The sequence below is a fragment of the Aspergillus flavus genome, chromosome 8, assembly GCF_009017415.1.
Source record: "Aspergillus flavus chromosome 8, complete sequence".
In the NCBI taxonomy this organism is placed as follows: domain Eukaryota; kingdom Fungi; phylum Ascomycota; class Eurotiomycetes; order Eurotiales; family Aspergillaceae; genus Aspergillus; species Aspergillus flavus.
Genome location: NC_092403.1, coordinates 197,817 through 211,823, shown reverse-complemented (window position 1 = coordinate 211,823; position 14,007 = coordinate 197,817). Strand labels below are relative to the sequence as shown.

General features: G+C 47.9%; 8 protein-coding genes across 8 annotated transcripts; 5 read left to right on the top strand and 3 right to left on the bottom strand.

Moving 5' to 3' along the window:
• Positions 1 to 617: 617 nt before the first annotated feature.
• F9C07_12230 (putative male sterility domain-containing protein) lies at positions 618 to 1,985 on the top strand (the record flags this gene model as incomplete). The annotated part of the gene is made up of 2 exons (XM_041295652.1): positions 618 to 751; positions 809 to 1,985. The coding sequence occupies 2 exons, from the start codon at positions 618 to 620 to the stop codon at positions 1,983 to 1,985; spliced, it is 1,311 nt and encodes a 436-aa protein (XP_041151689.1).
• Positions 1,986 to 2,413: 428 nt separating this feature from the next.
• Positions 2,414 to 2,932, bottom strand: F9C07_12229 (DUF636 domain protein; the record flags this gene model as incomplete). The annotated part of the gene is made up of 2 exons (XM_041295644.1): positions 2,414 to 2,710; positions 2,765 to 2,932. 2 exons carry the CDS (start codon positions 2,930 to 2,932, stop codon positions 2,414 to 2,416), a joined length of 465 nt encoding a protein of 154 aa, XP_041151690.1.
• Positions 2,933 to 3,335: 403 nt separating this feature from the next.
• Positions 3,336 to 4,325, top strand: F9C07_2286942 (NmrA-like family protein; the record flags this gene model as incomplete). The annotated part of the gene is made up of 1 exon (XM_041287689.2): positions 3,336 to 4,325. One exon carries the CDS (start codon positions 3,336 to 3,338, stop codon positions 4,323 to 4,325), a length of 990 nt encoding a protein of 329 aa, XP_041151691.2.
• Positions 4,326 to 4,732: 407 nt separating this feature from the next.
• Positions 4,733 to 5,303, top strand: F9C07_12227 (lysozyme-like domain-containing protein; the record flags this gene model as incomplete). Its single annotated transcript, XM_041295653.1, has 2 exons — positions 4,733 to 4,895; positions 4,945 to 5,303. The coding sequence occupies 2 exons, from the start codon at positions 4,733 to 4,735 to the stop codon at positions 5,301 to 5,303; spliced, it is 522 nt and encodes a 173-aa protein (XP_041151692.1).
• An 868-nt stretch (positions 5,304 to 6,171) lies between these two features.
• F9C07_2286940 (Ribonuclease/ribotoxin) lies at positions 6,172 to 7,169 on the bottom strand. Its single transcript, XM_041287696.2, has 3 exons — positions 6,810 to 7,169; positions 6,671 to 6,754; positions 6,172 to 6,611 (listed from the first exon to the last, which is right to left on the bottom strand). The coding sequence occupies exons 1-3, from the start codon at positions 7,036 to 7,038 to the stop codon at positions 6,328 to 6,330; spliced, it is 597 nt and encodes a 198-aa protein (XP_041151693.1). The 5' UTR covers positions 7,039 to 7,169; the 3' UTR covers positions 6,172 to 6,327.
• Positions 7,170 to 9,311: 2,142 nt separating this feature from the next.
• On the top strand, positions 9,312 to 11,115 carry F9C07_2263418 (cytochrome P450; the record flags this gene model as incomplete). Its single annotated transcript, XM_071510168.1, has 2 exons — positions 9,312 to 10,642; positions 10,694 to 11,115. The coding sequence occupies exons 1-2, from the start codon at positions 9,559 to 9,561 to the stop codon at positions 11,113 to 11,115; spliced, it is 1,506 nt and encodes a 501-aa protein (XP_071367183.1). The 5' UTR covers positions 9,312 to 9,558.
• A 181-nt stretch (positions 11,116 to 11,296) lies between these two features.
• On the bottom strand, positions 11,297 to 12,467 carry F9C07_2205613 (oxidoreductase; the record flags this gene model as incomplete). Its single annotated transcript, XM_071509610.1, has 3 exons — positions 11,297 to 11,883; positions 12,034 to 12,119; positions 12,172 to 12,467. The coding sequence occupies 3 exons, from the start codon at positions 12,465 to 12,467 to the stop codon at positions 11,297 to 11,299; spliced, it is 969 nt and encodes a 322-aa protein (XP_071367182.1).
• Positions 12,468 to 12,771: 304 nt separating this feature from the next.
• F9C07_2205612 (thioesterase-like superfamily-domain-containing protein) lies at positions 12,772 to 13,983 on the top strand (the record flags this gene model as incomplete). Its single annotated transcript, XM_071509609.1, has 3 exons — positions 12,772 to 12,874; positions 12,956 to 13,196; positions 13,263 to 13,983. The coding sequence occupies 3 exons, from the start codon at positions 12,772 to 12,774 to the stop codon at positions 13,981 to 13,983; spliced, it is 1,065 nt and encodes a 354-aa protein (XP_071367181.1).
• Positions 13,984 to 14,007: the final 24 nt, after the last annotated feature.

Below are 14,007 nucleotides of genomic sequence, written 5' to 3'. Positions count from 1 at the left end.
TCAATTCGCATAATTTATAAATATAGCATAGAACATACATAGATGCTAGTTCAGCCGGACTAACAAACAACCGTCGCGTCAGGTAGAACCTAGGTAGTCATGAATCCTCTAGATCATTCTAACCCTAAGTGCATCTGATGTAATTAGCACCAAGCAACCTGAATTCTATTACTCGGAAAATACTACTACGTTAGACACATCAAGTATCTAAGCAAAATGTGGTGGCAATGTATCTATCGGGTATGTAGCATCAGCAATTTACTTTCGGCTCTGTAGGAATTCCTGTTTCTAGAACCCGGGTATAAATATCCAAGCAAGGATATGCAAACTCTACACCAACTAACAGCATGAGTTACGTCTATGGCCAAGCCACAGCTTGCCCTAGAGCTACTAGATCGCTTTTTTCATCCTCAAACTATGTATAGGTACTGACCAAGAAAATTCAGCATGTCGTCATCCATCAGATTTGGGAGTAGGGTATTTCAGCAACAATATATATCATAAGCATATCAAAGAACACCTTTGCCACTCTTCCTTGGTCGTCTGAGGCGTGTTTGACTTGCCTTTGGAATCGTTCTAGAGCTTTGAAGCCATAGCTATTGAACAGCACATTCAAGATGTTCGAATACTACGAGAAGAAATCCATCTTCGTCACAGGAGCACCGGGGTTTCTAGGCACGGTAATCATTTATCGCTTAGTGACCCTGTGCGAAGTCCAGCATGTCTATGTGCTTTGCAGAGGAGGCCCGGAGTCAGTTCTGTCCAAAATAATGTCAACTAGAGGAAAGCTAACTTACGTCGTGCGTAGACGCTTGCGATCTAGCTGGACTCAATGGTTACCTGAACCGATATTGAACACCCTATGCGACCCATCGCGAGTTACAGCATTCGATGGCGACATCCTCCTGCCAGACATGGGCCTAACGAAGGATACACTTGACATGGTGCGAACACATGTGCATGTAATTATTCATGCGGCATCTTCAATCAACCTTGCTAAACCTCTTGCCGGTCTGTTCGATGTCATCATTCGGGCCAGTGATATGATTGGTGGCTTTGCTCTCTCATGTCCAAAGCTTGACCGGTTTGTATATGTCTCCACAGCATACGCGAACGGTCACCTCGGCCCTTCAGGTCACACTAGTGACATTGAAGTCGATGAGAGAATATATGATCCGGGCAGCTCAGCGAGTGTCATAGAGGAATTATCCGAGGTTGAAAAACACGGCACTAGCAAGGTGTATGAGGCGCATGATTTCCCTTGGCCATACGCGTACGCTAAGAACTTGACTGAGCGACTCCTCGTTCGGCGCTTTCAAGACCATAGGGCGACGAACAAGTTGCTTATGGTTCGTCCATCGATTATCGGGCCTTCCCAAAGTGTACCATACCCCGGCTTTTGTCTCCCTCTATCCGCTCCATTGCTTATGTTCGCGGCTGGGATGGCATTGAGCACGTCGCGGGATATGCGCATTGGAACAAACTTGACCGACCCTGACTCACAGGCAACCTTGGATGGAGTCCCTGCTGATGTCGTCGCCGACCGACTTATCACCCACGTTGCTGCCGGTACAACTGGCTGCATCCATGCTGTGAGCGGCGAGAGGGCAAGATATAAAACGCGCGACGTCTGGGAGCAAGCAATGCAATTCCGGCCGATCCCCTGGGATCTGAAACTGGTGTGGGATCCAAATGGTTGGCGGTCTCCGAATCAGCATTTTCTATGCCGTCGGTATAACCTACTTGGAGTCTCATATGCCTTCTCGGAAAGGCGAACTGTGAAATTATCAAACGCTCTCTCACCCGAAGAACGTGAAGAACTTCAGCTCTTCAGCCGAGTCAAAGTAAGCGACCTCTTGCCGAAACAGGTGCAACACTTTCGCTATATTTTTGACCGCACGGCTCCAAAAGATGAAAAGGCGTGGCTAGCCACGAGAACCTCTGACCACAGGTTTGGAGACCAGCAAAGAGTCAGTAAGCTGTGACCGCATGCCGGCGATCTAGTCGCATAGTTCATTGTGCAAGTCACGGTTTAAGTGTACTGTAGGCTGTTAATAGGAGGATTGGCGATAATACTCCGGGTTGGTATTTTGTGGAGTAACATATAGAACTACTACCTTTCCTCTCATTTGCAGTTCTCTCACCTTAAGGAACTTATTCAATTTACATTTATATCTCGAAGCTTTGGACGTAATTGGAAATACTAACCGAACCACCATGATCGCCAGAGAAGAGGCATCACTGCTGCTTAGCTGCACTTATATGCTCGAACGAAGCATCAAATAGTTGGCCTAATGCCCTATATACCGGCGTAACCATACTCAACTCCACAAACAAGGCTTACTCACTGTATAAACCCCCTCACAACACCAAGATCAGCAACCCTTACTCCAAAGTCCCACCTACAATACAATCACAGATTTTCTAACGTCGTCGGAACAGTTTCAAACTTCTTCGTCTCCAGGTTCGTCTCCAACCAAGTCTTCTTATCCTTGCAATAAAACTCCATCACCGGCTGCCAAGATTGTCCATCCTCCAAATCCATCGTACCCGATGTCACGATCACAAGTCCCGGCCCCTTCTCCTTGTTCTCGCAGAAGAGATTCGACCCGCAATTCCCGCAGAATGACCTGTCAACAGGTGAACCGCTATCAGTTGCGCTATCCTTGTATGTGCGAAGTGTATCGTGGCCTTGGGATATGGTTAGGTTCTGTATACTGTTAGTGAGTGATCATTATTTGACAGCAAGTGTCAGGAGGCTTACCGAGCGGTGATATATGCTGTTGGCCATTCCCAACGACCCGGTCGATTTCCGACAGTTTTGGCAGTAGCAGAGTATCTTGAGGGCTGGGCTTCCGGTGATGTGGTATTTGATTGTTCCGCAGAGACAGGATCCGTTGATTGTGGGTGGTTGTGGGGTTGTTTCGGCCATGGTTGGTTCGTTGTTTTCGGTTCTTGTTTATCCTAGAAAAGAATGTATACGAATAACTAGTCCATCCCGAGCTTTTTAATGATCTTTTATCTTGAATATGAGCCATACGCATTCTAGAAAGATCCCGAAAGTCCTAGAGGAATCTTACGTGGACTGAGCGTGGGGGCTGACTTGACGGTTACTGCCATGATATCACAATCCTACAGGATTGGGTGATTACACAATCTAGCTTCAGACGATCTGGTAGGGTAGATGTTGAGCACGATGCCAAAGAGGAATCTCAGATGCTCGGGATCGGAGCGGAGTTTTCCAATCTCCCCGATCACCCGATGTAATCCTCACATATGTCTCCGTATAAAGTCTCCGAGTATTAATAATATGCACGGGCTAGTCTATACAAAACATGCGAACGCTGTGTCCAGGACGAGGACTTACCCAGATACTGCTGTACATCCATAACCCGAACATGTCATCAATCAAGAAAATTCTCGTTCTCGGGGCTGGAGAACTAGGCACGCAAGTACTACTATCCCTCGCCCAGCATTCTCGCTTGAATAACATTGTTGTTTCCGTCCTCTTACGACCTTCCAGCATCGCGTCCACGCAACCACAAAAGGTACGGGAGCTCTCGCTACTTCGCGAACATAACATTCAGCTTGTTCCGGGTGACCTCGTCGCGGACTCTCAGGAATCGCTGACCCAAACCTTCCGCGGATACGACACAATCATCGGCTGTACAGGTTTTGTTGCCGGTCGTGGAACACAAAGCAAAGTAACGCAGGCTGTACTCGCCGCTGAAGTCCCTCGCTATATCCCTTGGCAGTTTGGTGTGGATTATGACATTATTGGACGAGGATCCGCGCAGGATCTCTTCGATGAGCAGCTTGATGTTCGCGACCTCCTTCGCTCTCAGACAAAGACCCGGTGGACAATTATTTCCACGGGCATGTTTATCAGCTTTCTCTTTGAACCCTCCTTCGGTGTAGTCGATATGGAAAATAGCTCGATCTGCGCCTTGGGCGGCTGGGACACGAAGGTTACTGTGACGGCACCCGAGGACATTGGAAAGCTCACCGCGGAAATTGTTCTCGGCCTGGAACCAGATGTAGCATTCGATAACCGACCGACTTTCGTTGCGGGCGACACGATTAGCTATGCGGAACTGTTGCGCATAGTGGAGGATGTCACAGGAAGGACTTTCACAAAGAGTGTACGAACAGTTGAGGCTGCAAAGGCCGATCTAGCAAAGGAACCGGATAATTCGCTGTATAAATATCAAGTGGTCTTTGGGGAGGGTCGTGGTGTTGCATGGGATTTGTCTACAACGTGGAACCATGAATCCGGAGTCAATGTTTTGTCAGTGAAGGAGTATGCAAGCCGGTACCTGGTTTAGTATCATGGTGTCGATCGTCGGAAAAGGGGCTGTGAGAATATCCCCACAGCAATGCCAAAATGTGATAGCTCCTGAAAACACCCCTTTAAATGGTATAAACCTTGGGATCGACATCTATCTCATTAAAGGATCTGCAAGCCCTAGGGGCAAAACACGAAACATTTTGAGCTAAAAGGGGATCGGCGAAACATAGGAGTGATCGCCAGGGTCGAGCCACTGAGGTCTGCCGTCAGGTAGATGAGCTAGTGATTTGAGAATAAAGTATCTAGGCCTGTAGCCTCCGTTCATGTTATTCTATATAAGGGAGCAAAGCACCGACCTCGATTGACCAACCCAGTCTGATCAGAGCTTCCACAAATTCCACAATAACCACTTTACCCGTGCATCCTCCTGACCAAACTAGTAAAATGAAGTTCTCCATCGCTGCAATTGCTCTCTTCACCCTCAGCGCTGTTGCGCTTCCAGCAACAGTTGTTCGCCGTGGCGCCAGCGCTGCTACCGTCAGTCTCATCGGTGAAGTTGAGGGCTTCCGCGCCGACTTCTACGATATGATGGGCCACAAGACCATTGGTATGTCCTTTCTATCCCGACTCCCTTCGCTCTTATCCTAACTTCTCAGGCTACGGTCACGATTGTGTCGCGAAACAGGACTGCGACAGCATCAAGGCGCCGATCAGCAATGCTCAAGGTGATGAGATCTTACAAAAGGATCTGGCCGGCTTTGAGCAGTGTGTATGCGCACTGCCAAATGCCAAGGCTCTCAACGCCAATCAGTATGGCGCCCTTGTCAGCTATGCATTTAACACTGGCTGTGGTGGTCTGCAGCAGGCGTGGACCGCAGCAATGACAAGTAAGAATTTCGACAGCATCTGCGCGGATCTCCCTCATACCAATACCCTCAATGGAGTCTTGGACAACCGTCGTAAGAAGGAGGCTGCGTTATGCGCCACTCCTACCACGCAGATGTGTGGATGCTAGAGTGTTTCTTCTGTGTTTGGAATGTTGATTTTTAAGCTTTTGTCTTTTGCCTTCGCTTTGTGAATATTCTCTGATCGGATTCGAAATGTGATCCATCAACTGTGGCTGTTTTTGAAACTATATTCTTCTTATATTACCCCCTTTGTTGTTAGACGACGTTTGTTGTAGACTAGAATCAATCAACCATCTCAATATCGATCATATCAAGTATCTTCATAGTATACAGCAAAAGATGCTCTTCGAGCCTTACGATGCTCACCGCCAGAATCCCACTTCTGCTGTGTGGAAGACCAGAAGAGCCCTAGAAAACAACAGGTCATAATATGATCCCAAGCGGCGCCTTAATGAGACACCGCCACAAGCCGCTTGTGATCTGGGCCTTAATTCTTTTGCCACCCTAAATTCAAAAGATCCAAAACAATAGTACAGAGTAGTTCCTATAGTTCCACCAAGTTGGAGAAAACGCGTCGAGAAAGAACTAAACCTAGTTGGAAGAACTATCTTGATTTCTGCTCATTACCTTCCGCTTTATGATAGTGCTTTCGATTGGATGTCGGGCACAACGGCAGAATTTAGAGCCAATTGACAAGGCAGTCTTTTCGTATCGAAGCGGTAAACTCCGTTCCGTGTCGGTGTTAAAGATACTGGCCGCAAGGGGCAACGGTAACGACACAGCAGTACTACCAGTTCTCTGTTGTTGCTGGTAGTGAGATGAGGACTATAATGGAGCAGGCTGAGTTCAGGCTTAAATAAGACATTAATTCTTTATTTTTCTCTCTGGTTATTTGGATTCATACGCAAATTGACTGTTCGCGCATGCCAAACCTTCACTAGAAGAACTGATATATACAAGAAGCAACTCTGAATGTGACAGTCTATCAAGATATGGCTCTATATACAGCATTTCCTCTAATCCTAATAAACAAATAGCATAGTGACTCGACACTGGATACCCCATCAACAGCGACCGAGTAGTGAAAACTTACCACTCGAATATATTTACTCTTCTCCCAAGCCCCTCCTCCTATGACTTCACCTTCCTAACATCACACCCCTGAAACGTTTGAGCTCCCTTCGGATGATAGATGGTACCACAATATATAGCAGGCGCTTTCCCTTGCCCATCAGCCGTCTCCCAAATATTATGTAAATAAATAGCTCGGAACACGTTGTCCTTTGCATCCAGTTTTCCATTAAAATACCCACCTCTAACAATGGGGATCTCTCTCCGGCGGAGCCCACCTTTGCCATTGCATTTTTTGTTCAGGAAATTGAAGTTTTCGTAATTGGTGTAATCATGGGGAAATGCTGTACTTTTGTTAGTATATTGTTTAGAAGGTTGATGTAGAAGGGTGGATGTATCTTACTGCCGAGTTGCTTGCCATTGCGGTCTAGATCGACACCTAGGGATATTGCGCGGTGGATGTCTGCTCCCGGGAATGTGGATCTTCCTGTGTGTTCTGGATTAGTATGAATCTGGGTCCTGGGGTAGGGGTAATGGCGTACCACATTTCACGCTGTATGAGGTATCGAGACCTTCGATGTTGGCGGGGACGGGGTTCGGGGTAGCAGGTTGCGTGTTACTCTGCGCGGGACTCGCGGGACGTTGATTGGGAGGTGCAGCATTGTTAACGTTGTTGTAGTTGCTAACGCCTGTATCACTGAGAGCTGGGCTCGGAGGGCGAGGCACTGCTAGTGCCAGTGAGATGAGGCCCAGAGCGACGCTGATCTTCATGGTGCTTTGCAAGGCAGGGGGTATCAGGGTATCTGTGTTGCACTGGAAAATAGCAGGATTGTGTCACTCCGAAGATCGAAACTTATATGTGTCACGGATCAACACAGTTTTCATGCTGCCATGGCTGGTCTCCTGATACCTAGGGCAATGCCGACCCATGGCGGGAGAGCGGCTTATAGAGCGGATCGTCGTGTCGCTATCCTGGTCCTGGCGGATCTGGGCCATTCATACCGAGAATAGACACCGATGTTGGCAGGAACCATGTTCTATAATAAGAAAATTTCAAATCATCGGAGAACGGCAACCCGTGTCGAGCTAATTAACATTCTACGGAGTACTTACTTTGTATATCCGTCTCTGTGCGCGATTTCTCTAGTTGCCCGACAACAAAGAGAACGCTCAACGAAGGAGTGGGGATTGTTCATTCCATCTAATGTGGACTCAGGACAACAATCAATAGAATGAGGTATAGAATGAAAGACAGCGGGAAGAGTGTAGACGAAGAAAGCATAAAGCCCGCACTGGAAGCCACATTCACGATCAATATCATATCCGGCCATTTTCGTGCAACATCGATAGCAGGGTTCATGAACCGTAGCCACGGTCCACGTTCTAGAAATGTTCCGAAAACAATCATCAGACATGCTATTAAGTTATAATTCGACTACTCATAATTTGACAATGGTTGGAGACGGGCAGTTCGGTGGGGTTTGGACATCGAGTTTGTACAAAGAGATGTGGATTCCAAGTTTTGACGCCCGGTGTCCTTGACTTTCCACCATCACATCCCAATTTGACCAAAAATAGAAATAAAATTTGACCGACGAAGTTGAAGAGGTTACAATTCTACTAGGTGGTTCTATCCTTCCAGCCAGAAGTGTCTTATTACAGCAAATATTTGAAAGGTAGTTCTATGTACTAAGAAAACGGTGGAAGTGAAAAGCGTACCATAAGGCTGAAACAGAGAGTGACGCGTTGAGCCGTTTCATTGTTCTGTCGACTTGAACCCTATCGTACATTTCTAGGTTCTAGCCCTGGAATTGTCAAGGGAGAACAAAGCGATAAGCGAGGTCGACCCCTTAATTCAGCAGTATACAACTAACCTAGTATAGGCATCATACACCTTTTTTGGAAGTTATAGTTTGACTCACGGTATCGCATAGGGGCGTCTTGAAGATAGAAGGAAGTGGCAGACACCAAGGGGTTCGTAATAGCTTCTCCATCGGCCGCATTCGCTCCGGCAGTATACATACCTCCTTTGACTTATTTAGCAGGTACTCTCTGCTGATCTTAGTGTATCTGCTAACCATGCCCGAGAGACAAGTCGGCATTGAGCTCCGGAATTGATACATCCCCTCAGTTCGCACGGGTCAGGACAGGCTTTTCTTGCCTCTTGGTGTAGGACTCTTGTAGCTTGCGTAGATAACTGACAATAGCATATCTAAATAGGGTGAATATAGCGCTGTGGACTGTACCGTTACCTTTTAGATACAATAACTCTCTTTTCTGCCTGTTCAAAGATGCATTGCGAATGGCGGGCCAAGCATGACTCGCAGGGGTAGCGTCCCGAGCATTTGACCTTTTTCTTCTTACACTGCTCACATCTGTCAAGCTGACTGTCAGTGAATCTCCCAGGTATCAAGGTGATGAAAGATAGACAATATAGGTAGAGCTATGCATTGGCCATCTTGTCCAATTGCCTCTTCCGACGACCTCTAGAAGCCATCCTGGATCAATTTTCTTGTTCCCCGGCAATGTGGTATATCTGTTGACAGGTAGGATTTACTGTCAGGTAACGAGGAAGAAGCGCGCAAGATGACTGTGCGGTAACAAGCATGGCGTAAAAATGAGACGTCGTTGTTTGTTCAGAGGGGTCTTCCGAACACTGATATGAGAATCTCTCAGAGACTTGTCCGGTTGCCTTTGATTCGAATTAGTCCGCGACTATAGCTAGAAGCCGGCCAATATAAAATTTGTTTTTGCCTAGATTTCGGAGGTAGTAAGAGGTAATGATAGTTTATATTCTTTTTCTAATAAACCTTATTCTTTTCTGTCCTGATTATTCCGACCATCTCACTGCAAGCTATTCTGGCTGAAGCAGCGTAAATTACCTACGAAACAGGCTATTCAACACTCTGGAAGTATAGGAAAAACAGGTTATTAAGCGTAGAGTATATGGCTCTGGGGGCCTCACTATCGAGGATCTACATACCTATCTTAAGCCCCATATGACGCAATAAACCAAGGATACTTTAAAGCAAGAAACCAGTCTCAAGGCGGATGAGACAAGGAACAGAAGAAAGCATCTGGATTTCAAATGCCAAACAAGGTATCTTCAAGTTTAAGAGCAGACTTCCTACAGGGCAAACCAAACTTCTACCAAGATCTAGGCTTACTTCCACATCTCTGTCTAGGGCTTCACACGTGACGGGTCTCACCACAACTGCTGCGTGAAATACGTCAGAGGAATAGACATTCACTTGTTCCTGTCTCATCATTCTTCGTGATATCCTAGTCACCATGGAACTCCTTCCAAAGCTCGTAATCCTCCTGCTTGCTGCACTGGGGATTGCAAGTGTATCCATCCGGCGCTTCCTCAACCGGCGCCAGTTCGCACGCCGCTGCGGCTGTCAACCAGTCGCGAGATCTTTCAGCAAGGATCCTTTCCTAGGCCTTGATACCATCCCCGGGACAATCCGCGCGATCAGGCAGCATCGGGTTCTCGGGAGAAGTTGTGAGATATTTCGCGCATACGGCAACACTTTCACAGTCAAAGAGCTGCATCAAAGTGCCATCGTGACTATTGAGCATGAAAATATCCAAGCAGTCTTATCGCTGAACTTCAAGGACTATACCCTCAGACACCGTCTCGAGCTATTTATGCCGCTATTAGGCAGAGGCATCTTCAATACCGATGGCCAACATTGGGCCTCGTCGCGCGCGCTGATCCGGCCGAGTTTCGCCCGTGAGCAGGTAGCCAACCTAAGCCTGTTAGAGAGGTTGATGCAGGATCTCTTTGTGTTGCTTCCACGGGATAGTACAACAGTGGACTTACAGGAACTGTTCTTCCGGTACACGATTGATTCCGCGACGGATCTTTTGTTTGGACAGTCTGTTGGCGCATTGAAGAAGAGTCAGTCTGGACTCGCGTTCGCAGATGCTTTACAGTATGCCCTTAAAGCTATTCCTGTACGCGACATGCTGGGCCCGTTGAATGCAGTCTACCGTGATCGAAAGGCTGACGAGTGTAATCGAATCTGTCGAGATTTTGTACAGCAGTATGTTGAAGAGGCTGTCTATGCTGCTGGACCAAAGAAAGAAGAAAAAGAAAGCAGAACGACGGAGACGAAACGAAGATATATTTTATCGCATAAGCTGGCGTCACGGACATCCGATAAGCAGCGTATGGTAGATGAGTTGATAAATGTGCTCCTGGCCGGTCGTGATACAACAGGAAGTCTGCTAGGGAATCTGTTCTTTATGCTAGCGAAGAATCCCGTGATTTGGGCGAAGCTGCGTGCAGAAGTTGCTGTCCTGCAGAATCGGCCACCGACATATGAGGAACTTCGCGGGCTGCGGTATGTTCAGTGCTGTGTGAATGAATGTATGGACTCCCACTCCTTTGACCTCGCTCTCACTAACATCAAACCCCCAGCCCTCCGTCTTCACCCCGTTGTGCCTACCAATAAACGCAAAGCAATGCGAGACACAGTCCTCCCACGGGGCGGAGGTAACGACGGCCTTTCGCCCGTTTTCGTCCCAGCAGGAACCCTTGTCGGCTATAATATCTACGCGATGCATCGCCGAACCGACTTCTATGGACCCGATGCAAAAGAATTTCGCCCAGAGCGCTGGGAGGACGGTAAGCTGCAACCGCGCTGGGGATATTTGCCGTTCAATGGCGGGCCGCGGATCTGTCTTGGCCAGCGCTATGCATTGACCGAAGCGAGCTACGTTCTTGTCCGGATGGCGCAGGAGTTCCGCGGGCTGGAGAGTCGGGATCCGGGGTCTTGGGAAGAAGGCCTGGTTTTGACGCTTTGCCCGAGGAATGGGACTAAAGTTGGGCTTATTCCTTGACAGCATGCGTGACTTTTGTGATACAATATAATACTTCGAATAAACCGCAGTCACATCATTTGCTGAACCATCACCCATCATCGGATGTACCATTCATTATCCAGCTACATCAAGAAGCATATCCAAGGTCAACCGAACATAGAGGTTTGCGCCAAGTCCGGGCTCGATAGTAGGTGAATCACTACGCCGGTGTTACCACCGACTTCCCGCCCCTTGTCTGTGGCTTAAGCTGGCCAAGCATGATCTGCCTAGCGCGCCATCCAGCCCATTCATTGACCGAGCGTGTCTCATCATCCTGACCCTCCTCCACTGGTGGAATAATGCCGCCCTTCAGCCTCTGCATGGAGGCACTGTTCCGTGGGCGCACCAAATAGGCCACGCTTTGACGGCCCACCAGCGCCTGCTCCCCCGGGGCCGTTAAAACACGATGCAAGGAGCTTCGCAGAAGTCCACCTGTCCACTCAACAAGGGTATCGCCGATGTTCACCAGCGCATGCCCCGGTTCCGGCTTCACATACAGCCAGTTTTCTAGCTTGTTTTCACGGTCTGCCGGGAGGATCTGTAGTCCACCAACCACATTGAATAGCAGCGTGATGGAGCCAATATCAGTATGCCCACCGAGAGTGATATTATCGTACTTAGGGCTAGATTGGGACTGACTCAGTAGTAATCGGACCGATGTCTCAGAGATTTGTTCTAAGGGACTGAGTGCACTGAGGGTTCCAGGTGTAAGCCCCAGTTGATGGTCAAGACAAGTTAATATGATATCTGTTATGGAAATGAGACTCCACATCCTAAGTTATGATTTCGGTTTGTGGCCTTGAATACCTATAACAGAATGGGAGTTCTCAATGAATTGCCGCACTTCCGCTCATCTGGCTTCAATGGAATCGGCGTTCCTTCGTGGAGGGCGGTTACCAAGAATATCGTCTTGGTTTATGGAATAAAGCTCCATGCAATCCATTTTACCATCATCTGTCCTATGTTGACCCTTACGCTTGTACCTTCTCATCATCAGCGTGTTGCAAGACTATATCGAAGTGATTGGGATCTTACCCGGTTAGGTCATGAGGCGGCTTGTAGGCATAGTTATCAAGAACCGACTGGTCGAGGTCGAAGGTTTCCCTTGTCAGATCGAACATTTGCTCCGCGTCCCCTAGAAGCTCATTGCCTTTGTCCGACTGGCGCAGATCTAGCGAGAAAAATCCCCATTCCTGACAGGCTTGGAATAAGAGTTGGCTCTCGTGCTCGCTTCCATTCTGAAGGCCTTCCAGAGACACCTTTGGCAAGGGCACAATATGAAGATTGGATGGGAATGGAGGGCATTGGTCAAAATATCTGGTTGTCGGCATTGTCGGCAGCAAACGAAATGGGGCCTGAGGGGGGAAAGTGTGGGTTACAAGTGGGCTTATGTATCTGTGTTCTTTTACCGCGGTCAGGCACTAGAGAGATGAATCCAGCCCCGAAATGCTCCGTAATCCTTGCATCGGACTGCGCTAAAGTCGCCATTGCCTACTATTAATATGCTCTAGGGCTGCCTTCTGTGGTGTCTTTTTGTTTCTCATTTCCATTTTCCTTTGCACCGAACACGTCATCAGTGGTGGTTTTATACACGAAATAGAAAGTTTCTCCCCACCCTTGTTTCAACGAGAAAAGATGGCAGAGGCACTACCAACCAGCCTGTCCACCGCATTGGACATCTCTCCTTCCGGCGACCAGTTTTCTATGGAGCTTCCAACGGATATTGCATTTGGAGCAGGTGAGTTCGACCTTATCCACGCCTTCCGTGTTGTCAAGGTGAAAGATCTAGGCTACAGGACTAACAAAAGAACGTCCCCAGTCAGCTGTGGGGGTTATGTAGCCAGTTTGATGGCAAAATATGCCGTCGTTCATGCTTCGAAGCATGAGACGCTACGAACGCAAACAGATGTTCGGACATCGCTGGTTCAGTTCTATCGTCCGATCATTGCGTCAAAGCCAGTCCAAATGCAGTTACGCGAAGTGAGCCTCGGTAAAGCATGGTCCACACTACGCGTTGAGACGTCCCAATTTGGCAAGATTGCAGCATCTGCAGATCTATGGTGGGGGACCCTGGTCAATTAAACTGGACTTCAAATGTTTTTAAATCAGACGCTGATACAATTCAGGCTCTCTGACTTCAGATTACCGGGCATCAGTCTTCAGACCGGTTGGCATTTGACTACCCGTCAAGTTGATCTATCGAAACTGGAAATGGATTGTGACCCTGATTGGACATCTTACCAAACGGCGTTTCATCCAAATGGATTTCGGCGTGCTCACTCCTATGTGAAAAATTTCATCCCAAAGTCTTGGCCCTCTGATATAAAATTCACAGAGCAATGGATCCTACCTGGCTGGGACTGCCTCCCTCAAGGATCCTGTGCAGTGCAGAAAGACGAGGAAAAAGCACGATGGACAACAGAGATGATACAATTTGCTATAGACATGAGTCTACCAGTTCAGGAGAACTTTTTCCCGCGATCAAAGCGATTACCCATGGGTAGTGTTGCTGCTACGCTCGAATTCGCAGCGGCCCAAAGAGATTCTCGGATCCAAGGAAGGCCGAACTGGAGGGAGCTAGAGCTGGATGGGTCTAAGGAACCTATTACGCAGACTGTTCATGTCACATTATCTATGTCGACCGAGGTAAAGAGAAATCTGCCACGGAAGGGTGTTCGATGGCTCTACTTGCGCAGTGAGGTCAAGCGTATTGTAGATGGAAGAATGGATATGGAAATTCTTCTATGTGACGAAACCATGGAGTTAATTGCCGTTAGTCAACACGCTGCACATATCATACCTTCGGCACAAAAATTGGAAAAGGGCGGGGGAAAAGCGAATATATAACTAGATTCATAGCGGAGGTCGTGG

Bases quoted from the DNA above. Each gene is read 5' to 3' on its own strand.
- F9C07_2286940 (XM_041287696.2), bottom strand. From the start codon at position 7,038: ATGAAGATCAGCGTCGCTCTGGGCCTCATCTCACTGGCACTAGCAGTG. The intron at 6,755-6,809 runs GTACGCCATTAC...CAGAACACACAG, and splicing joins CTCATACAGCGTGAAATGTG to GAAGATCCACATTCCCGGGA. The intron at 6,612-6,670 runs GTAAGATACATC...ACAAAAGTACAG, and splicing joins CAATGGCAAGCAACTCGGCA to CATTTCCCCATGATTACACC.